Below are 18,924 nucleotides of genomic sequence, written 5' to 3' on the forward strand. Positions count from 1 at the left end.
CTTTAGTTCAAGAAATGCATGCTATAAATTTAATGTATTTTTGCAATTAGAATTTTTCAGCCTCAGAAATGCAATTTTTTAGTTATTAAGCTTTGCTGTTTTGCTGAAATAAGGAAGGGAGATAAAGTGTAAAAAAGAAAGGCAATACTAATATGCTGCGTCTTAGTAGAAGCTAATGTAGATAATCTTTTCTTGGAAAAAAGTAAATCAGTAATGTAAGACTGCTCATCAAACTGAGTTACTCTGAAGAAGTGGTACACTATTATAAGGGACATACTGGTATAATAAAGAGGTTTATATAAATGAGGGATCTGATTGTGTCACCTTAGACTGCTGACAATATAAGACTCCAGTGATGTTTCAGTGTCTGTACATTCACAGTGTAACTGTTCTTTGCCTGTTCTGTGGGTAATGTTCCCACAGAAAACTAAACACATCTCTAAACTCTGCAGGTACCTCAAGTGTAGCTTCCAAGTATGAAGAGCTGGAGTGCCTTTATGCTGCAGTTGGGAAAGTGATTTATGAAGGACTGACTAATTACGAAAAAGCCACCAATGCCAACCCTTCCCAGCTCTTTGGTAGGTGTCCCACCTCCCTGGCAGCTCTGTGGGGGTGGCCCTGAGTGAGGAATGTCTTTGTCACCAGCTTCCTTTTCCATAAGGAAATTCCAATCTGACCTGATGCAGAGGAAGCTGTGGGAAGCATTTCAAGCTAACTTGAGAGACAGGCTTGGGATGTCACATCTGTGAAGAAAGGGAGTGGAGGGGGCTCATTGTGTTCTGTCTGCTCCCTGAGGTGACTTGGGAGCAATTCTTGGAGGTGGGGGAGCTGTAGGTCTGCTAGGTGGAAGCCTTTTGTATGCAAAGTCCATAGGAAAAAGGTGCAGTATTGATATTAGTCAAAAAAATCAAGTAAAAGCTACTGTCATCTTCTTATATGGAAAAAAGGGAAATCCTGCAGGTACTCTGAGATACAACAGAATAATCCAAGGAATCTGTGTAGAGTCTTATGGCTTCCTGCCTTTCTTTTTAATTTTTTTAAGCCTCATTTATTAGCTGATTTAGATAGTGTAATAATATTTATGTATTTATAGATCTTAAACTCTCAGTAATCAAGAAATTACAAAAATACTATTTCTTTTTGAGTGACGAAATCTTATTTTTTAGCATAGACCATTCTGAAGAGCTGAAATGGTTTTCTTTTCTTGTTTTTTTGTACTTACTGAACTGCTAGACAACTCAGCTACCTAATAGAATGACAAAAATATATTGGAATAATAGAGTTTGGCCCAGAACTGGTTGTGTTGGTAATACAAACCTGAAATTGTACAATGTTGGAAAACCTGCTGATTTAAATGGCAAATGTCCTTCACTACTCTGTTCTGTGCGCTGTGTAAATGGTTGTAATTTCACCTTGGGAATTGCCTATTTGTCAGATGTCTGGATGTGCTTTACATCAAACTAACCATGAAAGATGTTTCTTCCATTTTGTCCAGAGCTCCCTTAAAAGCACACCACAATCAATCTATCAGGAGGTGCATTTTAGTAATTCTGTGGCTCAGAGGCTGAGCTTTGTGGGCCAAGTTTTGTGCCCATCTGATCAGAAAAAGAAATCAAAACTTTGGCAGGAGCCATTCAATGACCAGAGCATGCTTCTGTAGGTATGTTGTGTAGATATGTTGAATTAGAAAGTTGCAGTAAATTTTTTTAAGTAGGTATAATTTTACAGGATGTGTGTTTTAAGGGTGAAGTAGTCAATTTGAGTTAACTTCTTCAATCTAGAGAAACTGATTTATGAAATTTTACTAGGTTTCTAGATTAGAGAACCAAATTTCTTAGTTACTAAACTTGGTCATACTAATTTAAATTTTTTTCTACTTCTTTGCTGCTAAAATAAATGTGCAGCATCAGGAGTAGTTACATTTCTTAGAGGTCTTGGGGAAGTATTCGTTCTCAATCCCTTTCTTCCTGTCTTCCCTTTTTCCCCTTGCTGTTCATCATGCACTTAAATACAGAACTTTGAAATATTTTGATTATTGCAAAAGTAAGCTTTTAGACTTTTGTCTAAGGACTAAAGCTGAGACTGAAATTTTTCTCCAAATCTCTCCATATTTCTGATGTTTGTAACCTGGGTAGTCCCATCCTCCTTTCATGGTATCTGTACCTTACTCAGATCATGCCCAAGAGAAGTTTTAATTCCTGAAGCCTTGTTTTTATCTCTAGGGACTCTGATGATTCTGAAATCTGCATGCAGCAACAACCCCAGCTACATTGACAGGCTGATCTCAGTTTTCATGAGATCCCTGCAGAAGATGGTCAGGGAGCACCTGAACCCACAGGCAACAGCAGGAACAGCAGAAGCAAGTACAGGTATTACCTTATACAGCCTGTTAATGATTACAAGTGTTATATAAAAGTATCTTCATCCTAAATGGATTCAGATGACTTTGCAGGGTTTGTGTGCATTATTACTTGTTGAAAAATACTTCAGCCTTAGTGAGTAGTATTACTGAAGTATTGAGATCTAAAAATGCACTTGTGAGTTCCAGTTACCTGCTTAATGTATTAATTTCAGTATTAGCCCAACCTTTTCAGTGAAGGGTCAGTGAAACATTTGTTGAGCTGCAGCATTAGTAGAAGTACTGAAATCCTTTAAGACTTTAGAGTGTTGAGAGGAAAGAAGCTGAATTTTTTTGATTGCTCTATGCTTTCACTTTTTTTTTTTTTTACTCCTTCCTATTTTATAATATTGGAACAACTGTGTTTGAATTAACTTGTTGGAGCTGATGCTTTAGCTTTTAATCTTAAAATACCATCTTTTTCAGTTAGTATAATTCTGTCTGTTGTCAAATGAATTAGGTCATGAGTCATTGAAAAAATCAGATGTTCTTGTAGAAGAAAATTCAGTGCTGGTAAGGAGCCCTGTAATTTACTAATGAATAAGCTACTGAAGTAAACACTTTGAAAGAATTGCTGCTGTTAGATTCCCAGGCATACTTTAATTAGGTAAATGAGAACCTTGTAAATTTTATTAGCACTGAGAAACAATTGGAAAATTATTAAACTTCATAGATAAGCAAGTCAGGAAATTAGCTGAAGAGAATTAGAGAATTAGCTGCATCACAGACAATTTCTTTCACAAAGTTAATTGTAGTTTTTCAGTATTAGTGGTCTGTAATACCTTTTACTAAGGATTTGCAGAAAGGAGAGGACTGACTTGGCTTTAGGATTTTGAATGGATTTGGTTTTGAAAGGAGTCATAGAATCATAGAATTATAGAATGGTTTGGGTTAGAAGGAAGCTTAAAGATAATCTAATTCTAACCCCTTGCCATGGGCAGGGACACCTTCCACTGGACGATTTCTAATAAAGCTCCATCCAACCTGCCCTTGGGTTCTGCCTTTGTGGTGTGGCAATGTCAAGTAGTAATTCTGAACACATTATTTCTGGGGATGTAAATCCAGGCAATAGATGATATTGCTGATATTTTTCAAATTACCCCATCTTATCTGGAAATTTTTTTTTCTTGGGTGTTTCATAGGTGTATTCACAACTCTAATCCTTTTTTTGCATCCGCAGCAGGTACAAGTGAACTGGTAATGCTGAGTCTGGATCTTGTGAAAACTCGCCTGGCTGTGATGAGCATGGAAATGAGGAAAAATTTTATACAAGCTATTCTAACATCCCTCATTGAAAAATCCACTGATGCCAAAATTCTTCGTGCAGTGGTAAAAATAGTGGAGGAGTGGGTGAAAAACAATTCCCCGATGGCAGCTAATCAGGTAAATTGAGTAGATGATGTCATCATTGCTCTCAAATACTAAATAACTATGATTAGCCACTGTAATTCATCAGTTTTGACAATGAGGTTTGTAATGATCTGTTATATATGTTTAGATGCCCTTGATGATGTTTAGACTATTTTCATTCCATGTGAAAATAGCTGCAGCTATTGATACTTGGCATTTTATAGGCTTATATTTGGCGTTTGATCTCAAATGCTGTTTTGTGGAGGACTTCCTTTAAAGTAAAAGTTTTAAGATATACTTCACATTAACCTGGATAGAAAGACTCTTGAGGAGGAAGATGACTAATGCTGGTATAAATTGTGTTACTCTGTAACATTCTGTGGCCTCCTCAATCTGCCATATTTTTGTTAAGAGCTGAGCTCTTTACAGTCTAGTGCTGTACAAAAGGACCTACACTTTTTATAATATACATCAGGATTTTTTAATCCCTGAAAAACTTACACTTATTTTTAGTCACACTTTTAAAATTCTCCAGCATATATTAGAAGGATAAATGCTTGAGTTATTTTTCTTTTTAAGAACCATGACCTACCAAGCTCTTTTTCACTATTTTAGAAGTGAGAGAGTCATGTAAAGGATGGCTGAGTTGGAGTTTGGATGTGCTAGTTCTCTGCATGTTTTAAGATGAATTGACAAAATTAATCATGTCTTCTTTTACCACAGACACCTACTCTCCGGGAGAAGTCCATTTTACTGGTGAAAATGATGACTTACATTGAAAAGCGTTTTCCAGAAGACCTTGAATTAAATGCTCAGTTCTTAGACCTTGTTAACTATGTCTATAGGTAATTATAGCAATTAATCATTTATCGCAGCTTATTGGTTCATAATATGTACCATATATGAACTTTATAACATGTCATCAATCTTTTTAGGTCTGAATTAAGTGGTTTTTTTTTTTTTTTTTGAAAATGCAAAATCAATTCACTTTACTGAGACCACAGTGCATATTTATGGAAGACAATTTGAAAACAGAAATTCCTTAGTAAGGATTTTTTACTTTTAGCACTGATAAAATTACCTTCATCCCAGCTTCTTTCTTCTCCAAGAGCCAAGGCACTCTTGTAGCTGACTGTATTCTCAACACTGTAACCACTAAGATCTGTCTTTTCACATTCATTGGATATAAAGATTCTTATTCCTTGAAACTTTTCTCGTAAATTAAACTTTCAGGAGAGTTACTTTGCTAGGTAGACTGGCAGATTTTGAATCACAATGAGATAATTAAAATAGTCACCATCTAAACAAATGCCAGGTATTTAATGGTGTGCTGCTGCTTCACATTTTGCAGTTACTTTGCTGCTGTACTCTGCTGATTCACTGTGCAAAAGTTTCGTGTGCACAAAGTGCTCAGAAAATTTTATCAATCAATACTGTTTGTTGTTTCAAACACACGTGCAAATGTGGCTCAGTGTTTCACAATTATGATAAGATTTTATCCTGAAAGAGTATTTCTACAGATAGTTCTGGGGCAGTTTTACAGCAAGCAGGAATGTTTTCTTTGCTATTTCTCTCAAAAACTGCACCTGGATGTTTGCCACATGACAGAATGTCACGTCTTCAGATTTTTAGCGCGTTATACAAAGCCTAGAAGTCTTTTCTTTCTAATGGCTCTATTATTTCGTTTGTATTCATTTCAGGGATGAGAATCTTTCTGGGAGTGAACTTACAGCTAAACTGGAGCCAGCATTTCTCTCTGGTTTGCGCTGTGCCCAGCCACTGATCCGAGCCAAATTCTTCGAGGTCTTTGACAATTCCATGAAACGTCGCGTTTACGAGCGCTTGCTTTACGTGACCTGTTCCCAAAACTGGGAAGCAATGGGAAATCACTTCTGGATAAAGCAGTGCATCGAGGTAGGGAAAGTGCTTGTATCAGAAAAGCAATTAGAAATATGTTTTATTCTTTATTTTATCTCGTTGGGTGTAAAAGCATTATGTGTGTGTGTATTGTCTGTATCAAAGCTGAAAGTACCAAGTCTGCTGCCTCAGCTCCTGTGGTGCTTAAAAATATACACAATGGCTAAACAGTGAAATGCTGATGCTTGGGAAGTGGCTTTAATATAAATGTTTAAAATCTATTTTCTCTGCCAAAAGCTTAATGACCAGGTTAATACTTAAGGAGAACAGTCTCTTATAATTGATAATGACTATGAATATACCCCAAGAATTGCTATAGGAGATTTCAGGAAAACTGTTAAAGCTGTCTCCTCTAACAGTATGACAGCTGTTAGATGGGATTGCATTGAAATGAAATTGCATCTTTGCTTGGTTTATTTAAAATGGAATGGGACAAAACCTTTTATTTTAACAATTTGCATATTAAAGCATGAATTTAAGGTGATTGTGAACATCCTTTTTAGGGTAACAGAGTCTGTGTTTCTCAGCAGATTGAGGGCACTTAATACATGTGTTAAAAAGTACAAAATACAGCCTTTAGGCCTAGGAAATTCTATTAATAAAGATGATAAATAGCCCTCAAACTTACTATTGCAACTTTTGCGTTGTTTTTAAGTATTAAACCGTAGCGATGTTTTCTTTGAAGTACTACAATAAAATGTATGTTCAAAAACTCCTATTACTTTTCCATGTGGTAGCTGCTGTTGGCAGTGTGCGAGAGGAACACCACGATTGGCACAAGCTGCCAGGGGGCCATGCTGCCCTCCATCACCAATGTCATCAACCTTGCTGACAGTCACGACAGGGCAGCCTTTGCCATGGTCACACACGTCAAGCAGGAGCCTCGGGAGAGGGAGAACAGCGAGTCCAAAGAGGAGGTAACTGACAGAAATGCTGTGGAAAAAGCAATCTCTGTGCTGGAATTCAGCTCTTCCTGGTTTCTCATCAGATAGCTTTGGAGGACGGGTGATGGAAATGATGTGTGCAGATTGTTCATGTCTCGTGGTTTGAGCATGTGTGGGTCTCTCAGAACTCCCATTCATTCATTTAGCCTTTAGCACCTTAGGCAATTACAGATCTGAACCTGAAGAAGCAGCAAAGACAGTGAGGCCTGAAATAAATTGATCAGGAGGTGTTTTCTATTGTGGAAAATAAGCAAAAATACACACAAGATTCCTATTTTTACTTAGTGCATTGTTTATTTCTGTATAGGATGTTGAAATAGACATTGAATTGGCTCCAGGAGATCAGACCAGCACTCCCAAAACAAAGGAACTGTCAGAGAAGGACATTGGCAACCAGCTGCACATGCTGACCAACCGGCACGACAAATTCCTCGACTCCCTTCGGGAGGTGAAGGTGGGTGCAGGTTGTTGCTGACAAACCACTTCTCATTCAAAACCAATCCTAAAATCTTCGAGCTGACCTGAGGTGGTTTTTTTTGCCTTTTTCTGCCTCTCACTTCCCATTTTTTTACCTGAGTTTTCTTATGTAGACATCTCTTATAATCTGTAATTTCTTATTTGCCTATGGTAAAAAATTCTTAAGCCTTCACTTCATTGCTAGTTATTACTGTATCCTGATCCTACAAAATTAAATATCATCCTCTTCACTGTAAGTATATTTTAACAATTCAGTTCAGAAACTAGTGATGACAAACACAGGGCATAGGATCAAAATGTGTATCAGCATCTTATGATTAAATAATTTCTAAGAAAATAATTTAGCTGAAAGCTATGTTTAACTAGCTCCACACTAGCAACAGCTCTATGCAATTAACCTGATTATTCCTATTACCAACATAATCAACGTCTTCCCTTTTTCCTTCTTTTTTTTTTTTTTTTTTATGGTTACAGTAATGATTCAGAGTCTTGAGCTACATGAAATAGGAATTATTTCTTGTTGCAAGTCTATATTGCTAAAGGAAATGTATTTTTGTTGAAAAGACATTAGTATTAGTACTGAAACAACTGTATAACTGAGCTGTTTTGCCACAGGATTAATTGCATTTTCCTATTTCTATACATCTGTCTGTTTCCAGACGGGAGCCTTGCTGAGTGCCTTTGTTCAGTTATGTCACATTTCTACACCTTTGGCAGAGAAGACTTGGATACAGCTATTCTCACGACTTTGGAAAATCTTGTCTGACAGACAGCAACATGTGAGAACCTCTCTGTCTCCCACTTGCAGATTCCTCTTTGTAAATGACTGCTGTTCCAGGAAAATGTATTTGTGTGGTGACTTTGTTCACCAGCTTTGAGATATTTGCCATTCTCTGACTATTGAATGCCATATACCTATATCAATACACCTTCTGAAAGAAATAGGGCCTTTCATTTTATGAAGTGAAATGTACTTATTGAATGGTTATTCCCTGTACTAAAGAGATTTTAAATCTGATTTCTCTAATTGAAGAATCTGAAAAGAGAGATAATATTTTGGTTTTTTTCTTCTAGGCTCTAGCAGGTGAAATAAGCCCTTTCTTGTGCAGTGGGAGCCATCAGGTGCAGCGAGATTGCCAGCCAAGTGCCCTGAACTGCTTTGTGGAAGCAATGTCACAGTGTGTTCCTCCCATTCCCATCAGACCTTGTGTCCTGAAATACTTGGGTAAAACTCACAACCTCTGGTTTCGTTCTACACTGATGCTGGAACATCAAGCCTTTGAAAAAGGGCTGAGTCTGCAGATTAAGCCTAAACAGACTACAGAATTTTATGAGCAGGAAAGCATAACTCCTCCTCAACAGGTACTGTTATATTTATTGAAATACCTTATGAAATATGAAGAGAAAAACCTAACAATGACAAGTCCTCCACCAAACCATATCTCCAGATGTCACATTTTACATGTATTTTAAATACCTCCAAGGGCAGTGACTCTTGGGCAGCCTGTTCCAGTCCTTTAAAACCTTTTCAGTGAGGACATTTGTCATAATATCAAATCTAATAAACCTCTCTTAGTGCCACTTGAATCTGTTTCCTCTTGTCCTGTTGTAATATTGACTTGAATTGAAAAATTTTGTTTTCTATGATTCAATCTGTTGTGTTAGGGAAGACAGGCAAGAGTCAGTATACAAGCCTTAGGATTTTTTCTTTTTTTTTGTTGTGCAATGTTCTCAGTACATGATTATTACTAACTTCTTGCCTTGTAGAGTTTTAAAGATAGTTTTAATATGTTTTATAAGCACTCTTCTATTTCCATCTCTCTCTCAGCTTGCCTCAGTGTAGAACATGAGATTTGTACCTACTGTGCTTTATAAAGACAGGTTGACTGTGGAGAAATACGTGTTCTTAACATTGTAGGAAATCCTGGATTCCCTTGCTGAGCTCTACTCTTTGTTACAAGAGGAGGATATGTGGGCTGGGCTGTGGCAGAAACGCTGCAAATTCCCAGAGACAGCAACAGCCATTGCCTATGAACAGCATGGCTTTTTTGAACAGGTACAGTCTTGATTTTAGAAATCATCTGAGTTGTTCTACTGTCAGGAGGAATATTCTGGTCAGCAGGAAAAACCTCTGAATATTAACTTTTAACTTCAGTCTTCTAAAATGGAATGTACCATGGCTTCCCTACTGTCTACAGTAGTAGTTTAAGGCCTTGTAATACTGAGGTAAGGTGAAATTTTTGTGATGATTCCATTAAACCATCAGATTTTCATGACATTTGTCAAGCTCCCAAATAATAGCTGTATTCAGGAATGCATTTAACAGACCTGACTTTTTTTTCCAAGTCTCTGAGAGTTTTCTTCTCACTTATTTTTAAAAAGAAAAGAGTATTGAGTTATTGTGTATATAGGGATGGCAACATGGAATGGTTGGATTTTCTTTAGGCACAGGAAACTTATGAGAAGGCGATGGAGAAGGCTAAAAAAGAGCACGAGCGGAACAACGCTTCCCCTTCCATCTTCCCCGAGTACCAGCTCTGGGAGGACCACTGGATCCGGTAAGCCTTCAGAGCTGGTGGGGAACACGTGTTTCACCCTGCAACAGACCCAAAACTTAGTTATGAGAATAAATTTGTCTCAGGACTTAGCTCAGATACAAGGGAAACTTAAGGGAATAAAAAAAGCTGTTTTGTATTCCCTTAACAGAGCCTCAGTAGTGATATGCCTGAATTGCTGTAAAAATGTAATATGCTATTGGTGGAAACAGACTGGAGCTAAGATTTGTTTTTCCTATTGAAAATGGTTGTTTTGGGAGACACAAATTGCAGGTCTTCCCTGTTCACAGATTTCTGTATTATAACTGATAATAAATAAATTAAAAAAAAGTCTTCCCATGTGGATAAAACTTCTGCAGTGCTTGCAAAGCTGTTTGTAGACAAACAAATATGCAGATAATATTCTGATACACAGCATCTATTGTCACTTTTATTGAAGGTGGTTTTTTTTTTTTTTTTTTTTTTTTTATTGACACTGCATTTGATTTTTTTAGTTGCTCAAAAGAGTTGAACCAGTGGGAGCCTTTGACAGAATATGGCCAGTCCAAAGGTCACATAAATCCTTACCTGGTGTTGAAGTGTGCCTGGAGGGTCTCAAACTGGATTGCTATGAAGGAGGCTCTGGTGCAGGTGAGTGAATGCCTTTTTGCTCATGTTTAGTTTATTCTCATCCTGCCTTGGGTATCTTCATCCCAGCTGTTTTAAGAACCATCCCATGAGAATAAGCTGGTGGTTATTGTTCTTGAGGCTGCTATAAAGTGCCAGGCTGCATGGACATCTTGAGCTTCTTGGGGCCAATGGCAGACTTCTGTTGGAGTTGCCAGTAGATTGTCTGGAATTCGTTTTTAAGCATTATGTACAGTTTCACTAATCTAAAGAAGATGGAAAACATGGAGGGAGTTTTTTTGTGTTTTGATTTGGTTTTTCTTCAGTTTTTTTTTTTCTGTTTTGTTTTAATTTTAAGGAAATATATTCTCTTTTCATGGTAGGTAGTGTTGTTCATCTGTGATGAGTTAACATAGAAACATTACCCAGATGTATAGCTGAAATCTAAAAGGTGAGAATGCTGCATTAAATCACAGATGGAAAGGAGCTTGCAGATCTTTCTTGCACTGTTGTATACAGTGGGACAATACTGGAATTACTCTACCTAAGATGCTAGAATTTGCAATAAAGGGGTGAAGTACATATTTAAAATACAATGTGGAGCCAAATCTCTTAAGTAGCAAACTGCACATGCAGGAAAAACCAAACCTGTCGTATGGGTGCTATTTACATTTTAATTAATTTCTTCTGCTCCTCTAACACTTAGTATTTTGTGTCCTATTTAAGTGTGCAACTTCAGAGGCCAAGTATAGAAATAAGTGAGAAACCTTTAAAGCCTAAAATAGAACTATATTGTACAGTGTATTATAAGCCCTGGGCTTGAAGAGAGTGAAATAGATCATGTCTGACAGCTTCTGGTTTTGGACAATTGCAAGTTGAGTGGAAGTGACAACCCTGAGTAAGTGCTGATATGCTTTAGCTGCAGTTATATTAAATGAGGTATTTTCAGTAATGAGACATTTACCAAATGACTGAGGAGAAGATGCTGCCGAAGCCATAAATGGAGCCTTTGTGACTCTACTCAGGTTCTTGTAAAAGTGTCAGCACACGTTTGCATAAATATTGGGATCTGAAGGAATAATTGATTCTGTGCTGCTGTACTCACTACTCCAATTTTATTGATATTCTTTAATGTAGCTGTTTTTTGTCAAGCTCCGTGGTTGATTCACAAGACACGCCAGAGACGATGGCAAATATCTATCACTTTTCGTAAATCTTTGTGAAAGATTTTTAATAATCTCCCCATTAAAGTTGAGCTATTAAAACAGCAAGTAGCCTTTGATAGGGCCCAAGACTCATTTCCATTTGCTCACACTGCCGTTGTGTTTAATGATCCAGTAGATAACATAATAAAGAAGGAGATTATTTTCACTGTGTAAGTGTAAGGATGCTACCTGGCACTTTCTCTTTGCTGTCTCAGGCGTAAAAGTCAGTTGAGGATAACAGGGATAACAATTGTAATGGTCACCATACAGTTTATCAACAGAAGGATAATGCAGGGGGGTTTCTGTGCTGCACATCAAACCATAAAGGGCTTGATGTAAAGTGGTGGAAAAAGAAGTGAAAAAGTTATAGATTAAAGGTCTGCAGCATCAGCTGGTGAGCACTGGCTCAGTGCAAGTTTGCTGCAAAATACTCACACAATTTAGGGGCTGCACAGTTCAAGGGCTTTGCTGGGTTAAGTTGCCATATTTCTACTGTTCCAGAATCCTAAGGAAATGGTTTAAAATTATTTTATAAATTATTTTAGCACTGTGACCTGGCTTTGCACTTGTGCTCAAAAATTACTTTAGCATAAATGAGAAGGTTTGTTGTTGATTACTTGAAAAAATATTAGCTGTTTATTTTCATAAACTTAGCAATGTCCTAGAGCAGACAGGGAGTATAATGCTGCATGATGTGCGACAGGTAGGGACAGAATCCTTTTAGGTGAGATGTTGCCATTACATGTTCTGGTGCCCCTGAAGCATTTCAGACATAGTGTGTGCTATCTGCTGAGAAGCATTTTCTGGCTTTGTACAGGGTGAATTGTTTGCTGTGAGCTTCCTGCTCCTGTGGCAGGGCTGCTTTGGGCTGGCTCAGCTCTTGGAGCTGCGTTACAGTTGTCAGTGTAAAAATACCCCAGAAGCAGCTTGGGCACGGGCACTTGTGCTCTTGTGCTGAATTGGCAGTTTGTGTGTTAACCTGCCTTTGCCAGTAACTTTAGGAGAGCTGAAACTCCTCTAGTGACATAAATGTTAGTACTTCAATCTGATGTTTTTAAAAAATGAGATTATTTTTAAAGTTTGTTTAAGAAGGCTTTAAAAAAATGGCCTGTTTGAGTAGGGAATGATCTTTACCGGACGTTTTTCCTATTCCACAACCAGGTGGAACTGAGTTGCCCGAAGGAGATGGCCTGGAAGGTGAACATGTACAGGGGGTACCTGGCCATCTGCCACCCCGAGGAGCAGCAGCTGAACTTCATCGAGCGGCTGGTGGAGATGGCGAGCAGCCTGGCCATCCGCGAGTGGCGGCGCCTGCCCCACGTCGTGTCCCACGTCCACACCCCCCTGCTCCAGGTGAGCTCTTCTGCTTCCCAGCCCTCCTCTGCTGCCGCTGTTGGACACCACACCGACGCAGACTCTGACTTCAGAAGGCTGAAAATGACTCCTTTATCTTTTGGGATGTGTCTTGTCTCCTTTCTATATTATTCTTCACAGACCAATTTTGATTGCTGAAACAAAGACAAACCTCTTCACTCACATTGCTCAGACCAGAGGGACATCGAGAAGAAGTTGCTCCTAGGGAAAAGAATGTAAACAGAATGCAGTTAAAAAAACTGGTCTTTTGTTTACAAAAAATTCCCTGGGAAAAGAATTTCAGAAAACTAAAACATCTCAGGCAGGAAACCAGGGCTACACTCTGTCATTGTAGGGCATGAAAGATGCCCTACAATTTTTATTTCAGAATATATTCTGAAATATTCCAACTATATTATATTCTGAATATATATTATATTATATTATATTATATTATATTATATTATATTATATTATATTATATTATATTATATATTCTGAATATATTCTATTATATATATTCTGAATATATTATATTATATTCTGAAATATTCCAATATACCAATATTTCAGAAGGCAAAGAGCATAGAAGAAGAAGGTTTTAGTGTTTAAATTCTTACTACCTTTTACAAGGTGTTCTGATACAGACTTAATGTGATTGATGAATAGGAACAGCACCTCTCTAATGCCATTAGTTTAACTGGAAAAACAGCAAACACCAGCTGGACAAAAATTGTTTTAAAAAAAATAGTCATTTACCAAGATTGTTTTATGAAAAAAATCTCTCAAGCCCACACTCCTCCAGTAGCAGGTCTCAGAAGTTTTAGTAGCTGCAAGTATAAAATATTTTACTGTATATAGTACTGATCGTTTTTGCATCTTGGTATCTTGGTATTTTTTTTTTGTTCAAAGTTGCAGAATGTGTGTTTCTATTTCTTCGAAGTTGCTTATCAGGAAGAGCTTGAACAAGATTGAACTCACCGTTTTTCAGACCTCCAGAAATATTTTTTGGGAAGCACTTGGCACAATTCTGATTATATGGAACATGTAGTTTAACTATTACTATATGAAATGAAATCACTTGTATTACATGGTGAAAAAGAATGGTTGTGTCCTTTGCAACTTTCACACACATTTTACCATAACAAAAATGGATTTCTGTTTCCTTTTGAAATGTATAAAATATCAACACCCTGCTGTTTTCTCTTGGATTTAATCATGTAAATAATTCATTTTGCAACTGTAAGAGAAGAATTTTTGAGAGTAGATGTTTTACTGGCAAGTATAATCAAAACAGAAGTAGGCGCCTAAATCCATCTTTAAAACATTTGATTTGGCCTTGAATTACTTTCAGAAGATTCTTGAAAATGAACCTTGTCTCCTGTGATCTGTGTGGTACAGCTGGAGCCAGTGTGGAAGTGGGGCTGGGGCAGGATTGTGCTAGGTTTGGCGGTGTGAGATTTAGGCAAAACACGCCATTCTTTTGGCATTTAAGTTTTGTCCCTGTTTAGATACCTGTAAATATAAACCTGACAAAGCTCTTGTTCCTGTGGAGGGAACCTTTTTCCTCCAGGGGGGAAATTGTGGAATATCTCAGTTTTCATAACAGGGATCATTTCTTGATGGGCCATTGCTCAGAGATCTGTGGCTGAGCCCTGCCTGTGGAAGTGCAGAGGACTTTGAGTTCTCTTTGATACAGAGGCCCCTGTGATTCTGTTTAAGATCAGTAGTGTGTGTGTGTGATTCATGGCCAATTACATGATAGAAGAAGGGACCTCTGTAAAATGGTTGCTGCTGTGGGTAGAGCTCACACAGCAGCTCATAACTTTGAATTTTTATGATGTAAATTAATGCATCCGATAAAGTGAACGAATGTGGAAGTTTTCTCCATGTTCAGAAGAAGTTATCAAGTAATAGGTACAATTTGTGTGCTCACACAATACCATTAGATGGCTTCTCAATGAATTTAATTCCTGCTAAGTTTTCACCCATATTTCAAATTGCCCCCCCGTCCCCCACTCAAGAATGGCAGCATCTGCAGCAGGAAAAGATTAATATTGCTAAATAAAGTATTTAAGTGCTTTCAGATATCAATTAAAACAAGCTTTTAAGATAATCTAATATGTATATATTCCTCATGAAGAAATGATAAATTAGTCAGTGACTGACAGAGGTACAAATGCAGCCTCGCATTTGCACTGCAGTAATTACTTTTTTTTAATATCAGATAGTATGTGATTAAATACCCATGAGAAAATTAAATTTATGTGATGAATGGGTGTAGGATGAAGGTTAAGCTATTGTGAGAGCTGATACTGAAATGATTGTTGGAAAATATTACTTTAATTTATTTTGTTTCAAGAGATTTCACTCTATAAATTTGGACTGCCTTTTTTTTTTTTTTTTCCTCATATAGTTATCTCACTTGGTTGATTAACAATGAATACAACTGTTATCTGCCAAGTGGTAGCTTAGAGAATACCTACACTGGCTTTACTGTACTAGAGGTAATTAAATTCCATTAAAGTTCGTGGGCCTTTTCTTCAGGTGGTTGAAGTTTTAACAAAGTGTCTGCTGCCTTTAGTGGGTTCAAGACTGCTGCCATCTTCTGTTTGTTCCTTATTTATATTGTTTATGTTTTGTAGGCAGCACAACAAATAATTGAACTTCAGGAAGCAGCCCAAATAAATGCAGGGTTACAACCAACTAACCTGGGGAGGAACAACAGCTTACATGACATGAAGACTGTTGTCAAGACCTGGAGGAACAGGTTACCTATCGTGTCAGATGATTTATCGCACTGGAGCAGCATTTTCATGTGGAGACAGCATCACTACCAGGGTAAGTCTGCCTGGTCCTGCATGCATTCATCACAGAATTTTCCAGACAACGTAAGTTCTCAGTGGCTTGATTTTGGACAAGTTTTAGATTTTATTCAGTTTCCAGTTAAATGTTTGATTATCTTAAGCCATCCGTTTCCTGCGTGTTGCTGTGCGAGGCGCTGCTCTGTGTAACCATTTACAATGACAAACATTTGCCATTTGCAATGACAAACATTTCCCCTTGCCTTGCCAGCCATTGTGACTGCATATGAGAACAGCTCCCAGCACGACCCCAGCTCCAACAACGCCATGCTGGGGGTTCACGCCTCGGCCTCGGCCATCATCCAGTACGGGAAGATCGCGCGGAAACAGGGGCTGGTCAACGTGGCCCTGGACATCCTGAGCCGCATCCACACCATCCCCACCGTGCCCATCGTGGACTGCTTCCAGAAGATCCGCCAGCAGGTCAAGTGTTACCTGCAGCTGGCTGGAGTCATGGGCAAAAACGAGTGCATGCAGGTAGGGCAGCTTCATTCCTGAAGCGGTTGGTGGGACTCGTGGGATTGCAGGGGCCGTCAGATGTGTTGATTTGCCTGTGCCCAAAACGGGCTGAATTGCCTTGGCCTGACACTGTTTTACACCACAGTGACACAGACTCTGAACTTCAGAAGGCTGAAAATGACTCCTTTATTTTTGGGATGTGTCTCCCTTATATACTGTTTTACACAGACCAGTTTGATTGGTGACAAAAAGGCAAACCTCTTCAATCGCATTGGTCAGACCAGAGGGACATCAAGAAGAAGACCCTCCTAGGGAAAGGAGTGAAAAACAAAGTGCAATTTACAAAATACTTCTCTTGTTCATGCTAAATTCCTTGGGAAAAGGATTTCAGAAATCCAAAACATCTCAGGCATGAAACCAGGGCTACATTGGCCATGTTATACCCTGCAGGGAGAATTGTTTGGAGGAATGCTGTTAGTTCAAAGCAGTTAATGTCCTCTGCAAACTGGATATTATATGCCATTATCTGCTTATTCTAAATTTGGATAGCTACATTGTGAGGTATATATTAATATATCAAATATATTAAAAATATAGCAATTACTATATAAAGATTAATTAATTTAATAATATTAAGATTATATTTACTAAAATAATGTATTCAATTACTATATTAAGAATATATTAAAAATTAGCTGACCCAGAAGTAAAATGGGAGTAGGTTTTTTGAAATCTTGCAAGATTGATAAATGGAAGGGACTTTGAAAATGGCATTATTTGTAATGGGAAAAAGCAGCACTGCTGCAAGACTGACTGAAGCTCTGAGTGTCTGGCTTGTGAGTGGTGGATGCTGTCAAACTAAAGTAAAATTGTATATATTGAAAAGGAAGAAATGGAATTTTAGTCAAAACTCACTGTCATGTGCTTGACCAGCAAATGAATCTTGTAATATAACCTAATATAAATAATACTACAACATAAACAAGGTGGAAAAATAGCCTGATAAATGTTGTCTGTAGTATTTGGTTTGCATAGGCCAGTGGAAGCTAAAAATTGTCAGTTTGTATTTTAGAAAATGGAAATGAAATACTAGAAAGTCATTCTATTTAAATTTCAAAATAATATGTTAGCTGTTGTTTTATGGCACTTTCGTTAAACAAAGCCTTCCCTTTTAAAAGACTTTTCTCACTAAGGCTTATTTAACAGGGTCTTGAAGTTATTGAATCAACCAATCTGAAGTACTTCACCAAGGAGATGACTGCAGAGTTTTATGCATTAAAGGGAATGTTCTTGGCACAGATTAACAAGTGAGTATGCTGGCTGCAAGAGGCGCTAGCACACATCTGAAAAAAAAATGCGGCTGAAGTACTCAGCACAATATTTGAGAAGAAAAGTTCCATATCTTTATAGCAGCCTAAAATTTCTCACTGCTGTGTAAGAAAAAGTAGATATATCTGTGAGAGTTTTTTGTAGTTTGGAGATGTAATGATTGGTCCTATATTGAAGCCTTGTAGGACAGAAATAGTAATGGTTTTGCTTTGCACTGACAGGCATTTTACTCTTTTGAGGAAGATCTCTCTTTAATTCAATAAATAAATATCTCATAAGTCAAATTTTGCTTGATGATGCCAAAAAGACTTCTTCAGAATTTAAGAGCTCTTAGTGGGCATGGGATTTAATGGCAATTTTGCTATGTGTTACGTATGAGTGGAATAATTCATTTACCACTGCATTGTGGCCACTTATGGAATGAAATCTATCAGGTCTTAAGCTGTACATTGTAACCTCACATAGCAATTCAAGTCAGGAAATGATGAATATCTTCTTCTGTGGATACAAGAGAGAATTTTAAATAGGCAGAATGCAATTACTTTGGGAATGTACAGTGGGTTTTTATATGGTCACAGGTTTAATTGTAGTTGTGTAAAGAAAAGAAGGTGTGCCTCCCCCATATTTTTACTTTTTTTAAAATTCTTGCAGAGAGTTGTCTCTGTCAGTTCCTTCAGGATAAAATGGTTAAAGGTTTCTATTTAAAAACATGTGCTGATGTACTTGCAGATTTTTCACCTTAACAAAAAACACTTAAGTATATTTTAGCACTGCAGTTGATGTTAGGAATTTAGGAAGGTTTCAATTAGGAGCAGTGGCAGTGTTGAACCTGAAAATGGGGCTGCTGATGGATTACCTGTGTGTCAACAAAACTGAAGTTAAAGGTCACCTCTGCTCCTGCATCCTCCTGTGCTGCCCATTGGCTGGGCAAGGTGATAGAAACCATTTAAAAAATCACCTCAGGTGTCAAGAGTGATGGATTGTAGAATGGGAGAAAGGAAAACGGACAGAGAAGTCCCTTTTTTATAAAGGGGCAGTAGTGATACAGAGTCATCCATCAAGCTGCTGCTGCTGGGCTTGTTCACTTCAGACCTTCATCCAGGGTGCAGGAAGCTTCTGAAAGCAAGGACATTAATGTAGCACAGCAACTAACACATGACAGACAAAGCTGTTTTCCTTCCTAGACTTAAGCCTCAGTAGCTGGTCGTTTTAATTTAGAATTATAATCTTCCTAACTAATATTGTTATGTTAAAAATACATTACAGGTAATTTAAAAAAAGTGAGTCAAGCAAGCATTGTGTTACTTTCATATGGTTTATTTCAATGCTTATTCTGCAAGGGAGAAGTGAATCTCTTTCTGTTAATGAGTCTGGAAATACTTTAAGTTTCTTCATTTTGGTAGTGCTTCTGTGAGTTCTCTCGTCCTTTATTTTTGTACCTAAGAAATAACATAGACTCAAGGGCTG

At 37.7% G+C, this 18,924-nt stretch overlaps 1 protein-coding gene and 1 long non-coding RNA gene across 2 annotated transcripts in view; one reads left to right on the forward strand and one right to left on the reverse strand.

Moving 5' to 3' along the window:
- The window catches only part of LOC136367873 (uncharacterized), a 505,302-nt gene that overhangs the window by 240,654 nt on the left and 245,724 nt on the right, over positions 1 to 18,924 (reverse strand). The gene's annotated exons all lie outside the window — the stretch shown is intronic.
- The window catches only part of TRRAP (transformation/transcription domain associated protein), a 75,591-nt gene that overhangs the window by 36,969 nt on the left and 19,698 nt on the right, over positions 1 to 18,924 (forward strand). Inside the window, 16 exon segments of the mRNA XM_066329690.1 lie at positions 453 to 578; positions 2,223 to 2,369; positions 3,579 to 3,781; positions 4,472 to 4,593; positions 5,449 to 5,662; positions 6,403 to 6,582; positions 6,917 to 7,063; positions 7,746 to 7,865; positions 8,161 to 8,448; positions 9,005 to 9,142; positions 9,532 to 9,644; positions 10,136 to 10,271; positions 12,614 to 12,805; positions 15,451 to 15,646; positions 15,881 to 16,146; positions 17,335 to 17,435. Coding sequence (XP_066185787.1) covers positions 453 to 578; positions 2,223 to 2,369; positions 3,579 to 3,781; positions 4,472 to 4,593; positions 5,449 to 5,662; positions 6,403 to 6,582; positions 6,917 to 7,063; positions 7,746 to 7,865; positions 8,161 to 8,448; positions 9,005 to 9,142; positions 9,532 to 9,644; positions 10,136 to 10,271; positions 12,614 to 12,805; positions 15,451 to 15,646; positions 15,881 to 16,146; positions 17,335 to 17,435 — 2,689 coding nt within the window.

The sequence above is a fragment of the Sylvia atricapilla genome, chromosome 15 (assembly GCF_009819655.1).
Source record: "Sylvia atricapilla isolate bSylAtr1 chromosome 15, bSylAtr1.pri, whole genome shotgun sequence".
NCBI classification, from domain to species: Eukaryota; Metazoa; Chordata; class Aves; order Passeriformes; family Sylviidae; genus Sylvia; species Sylvia atricapilla.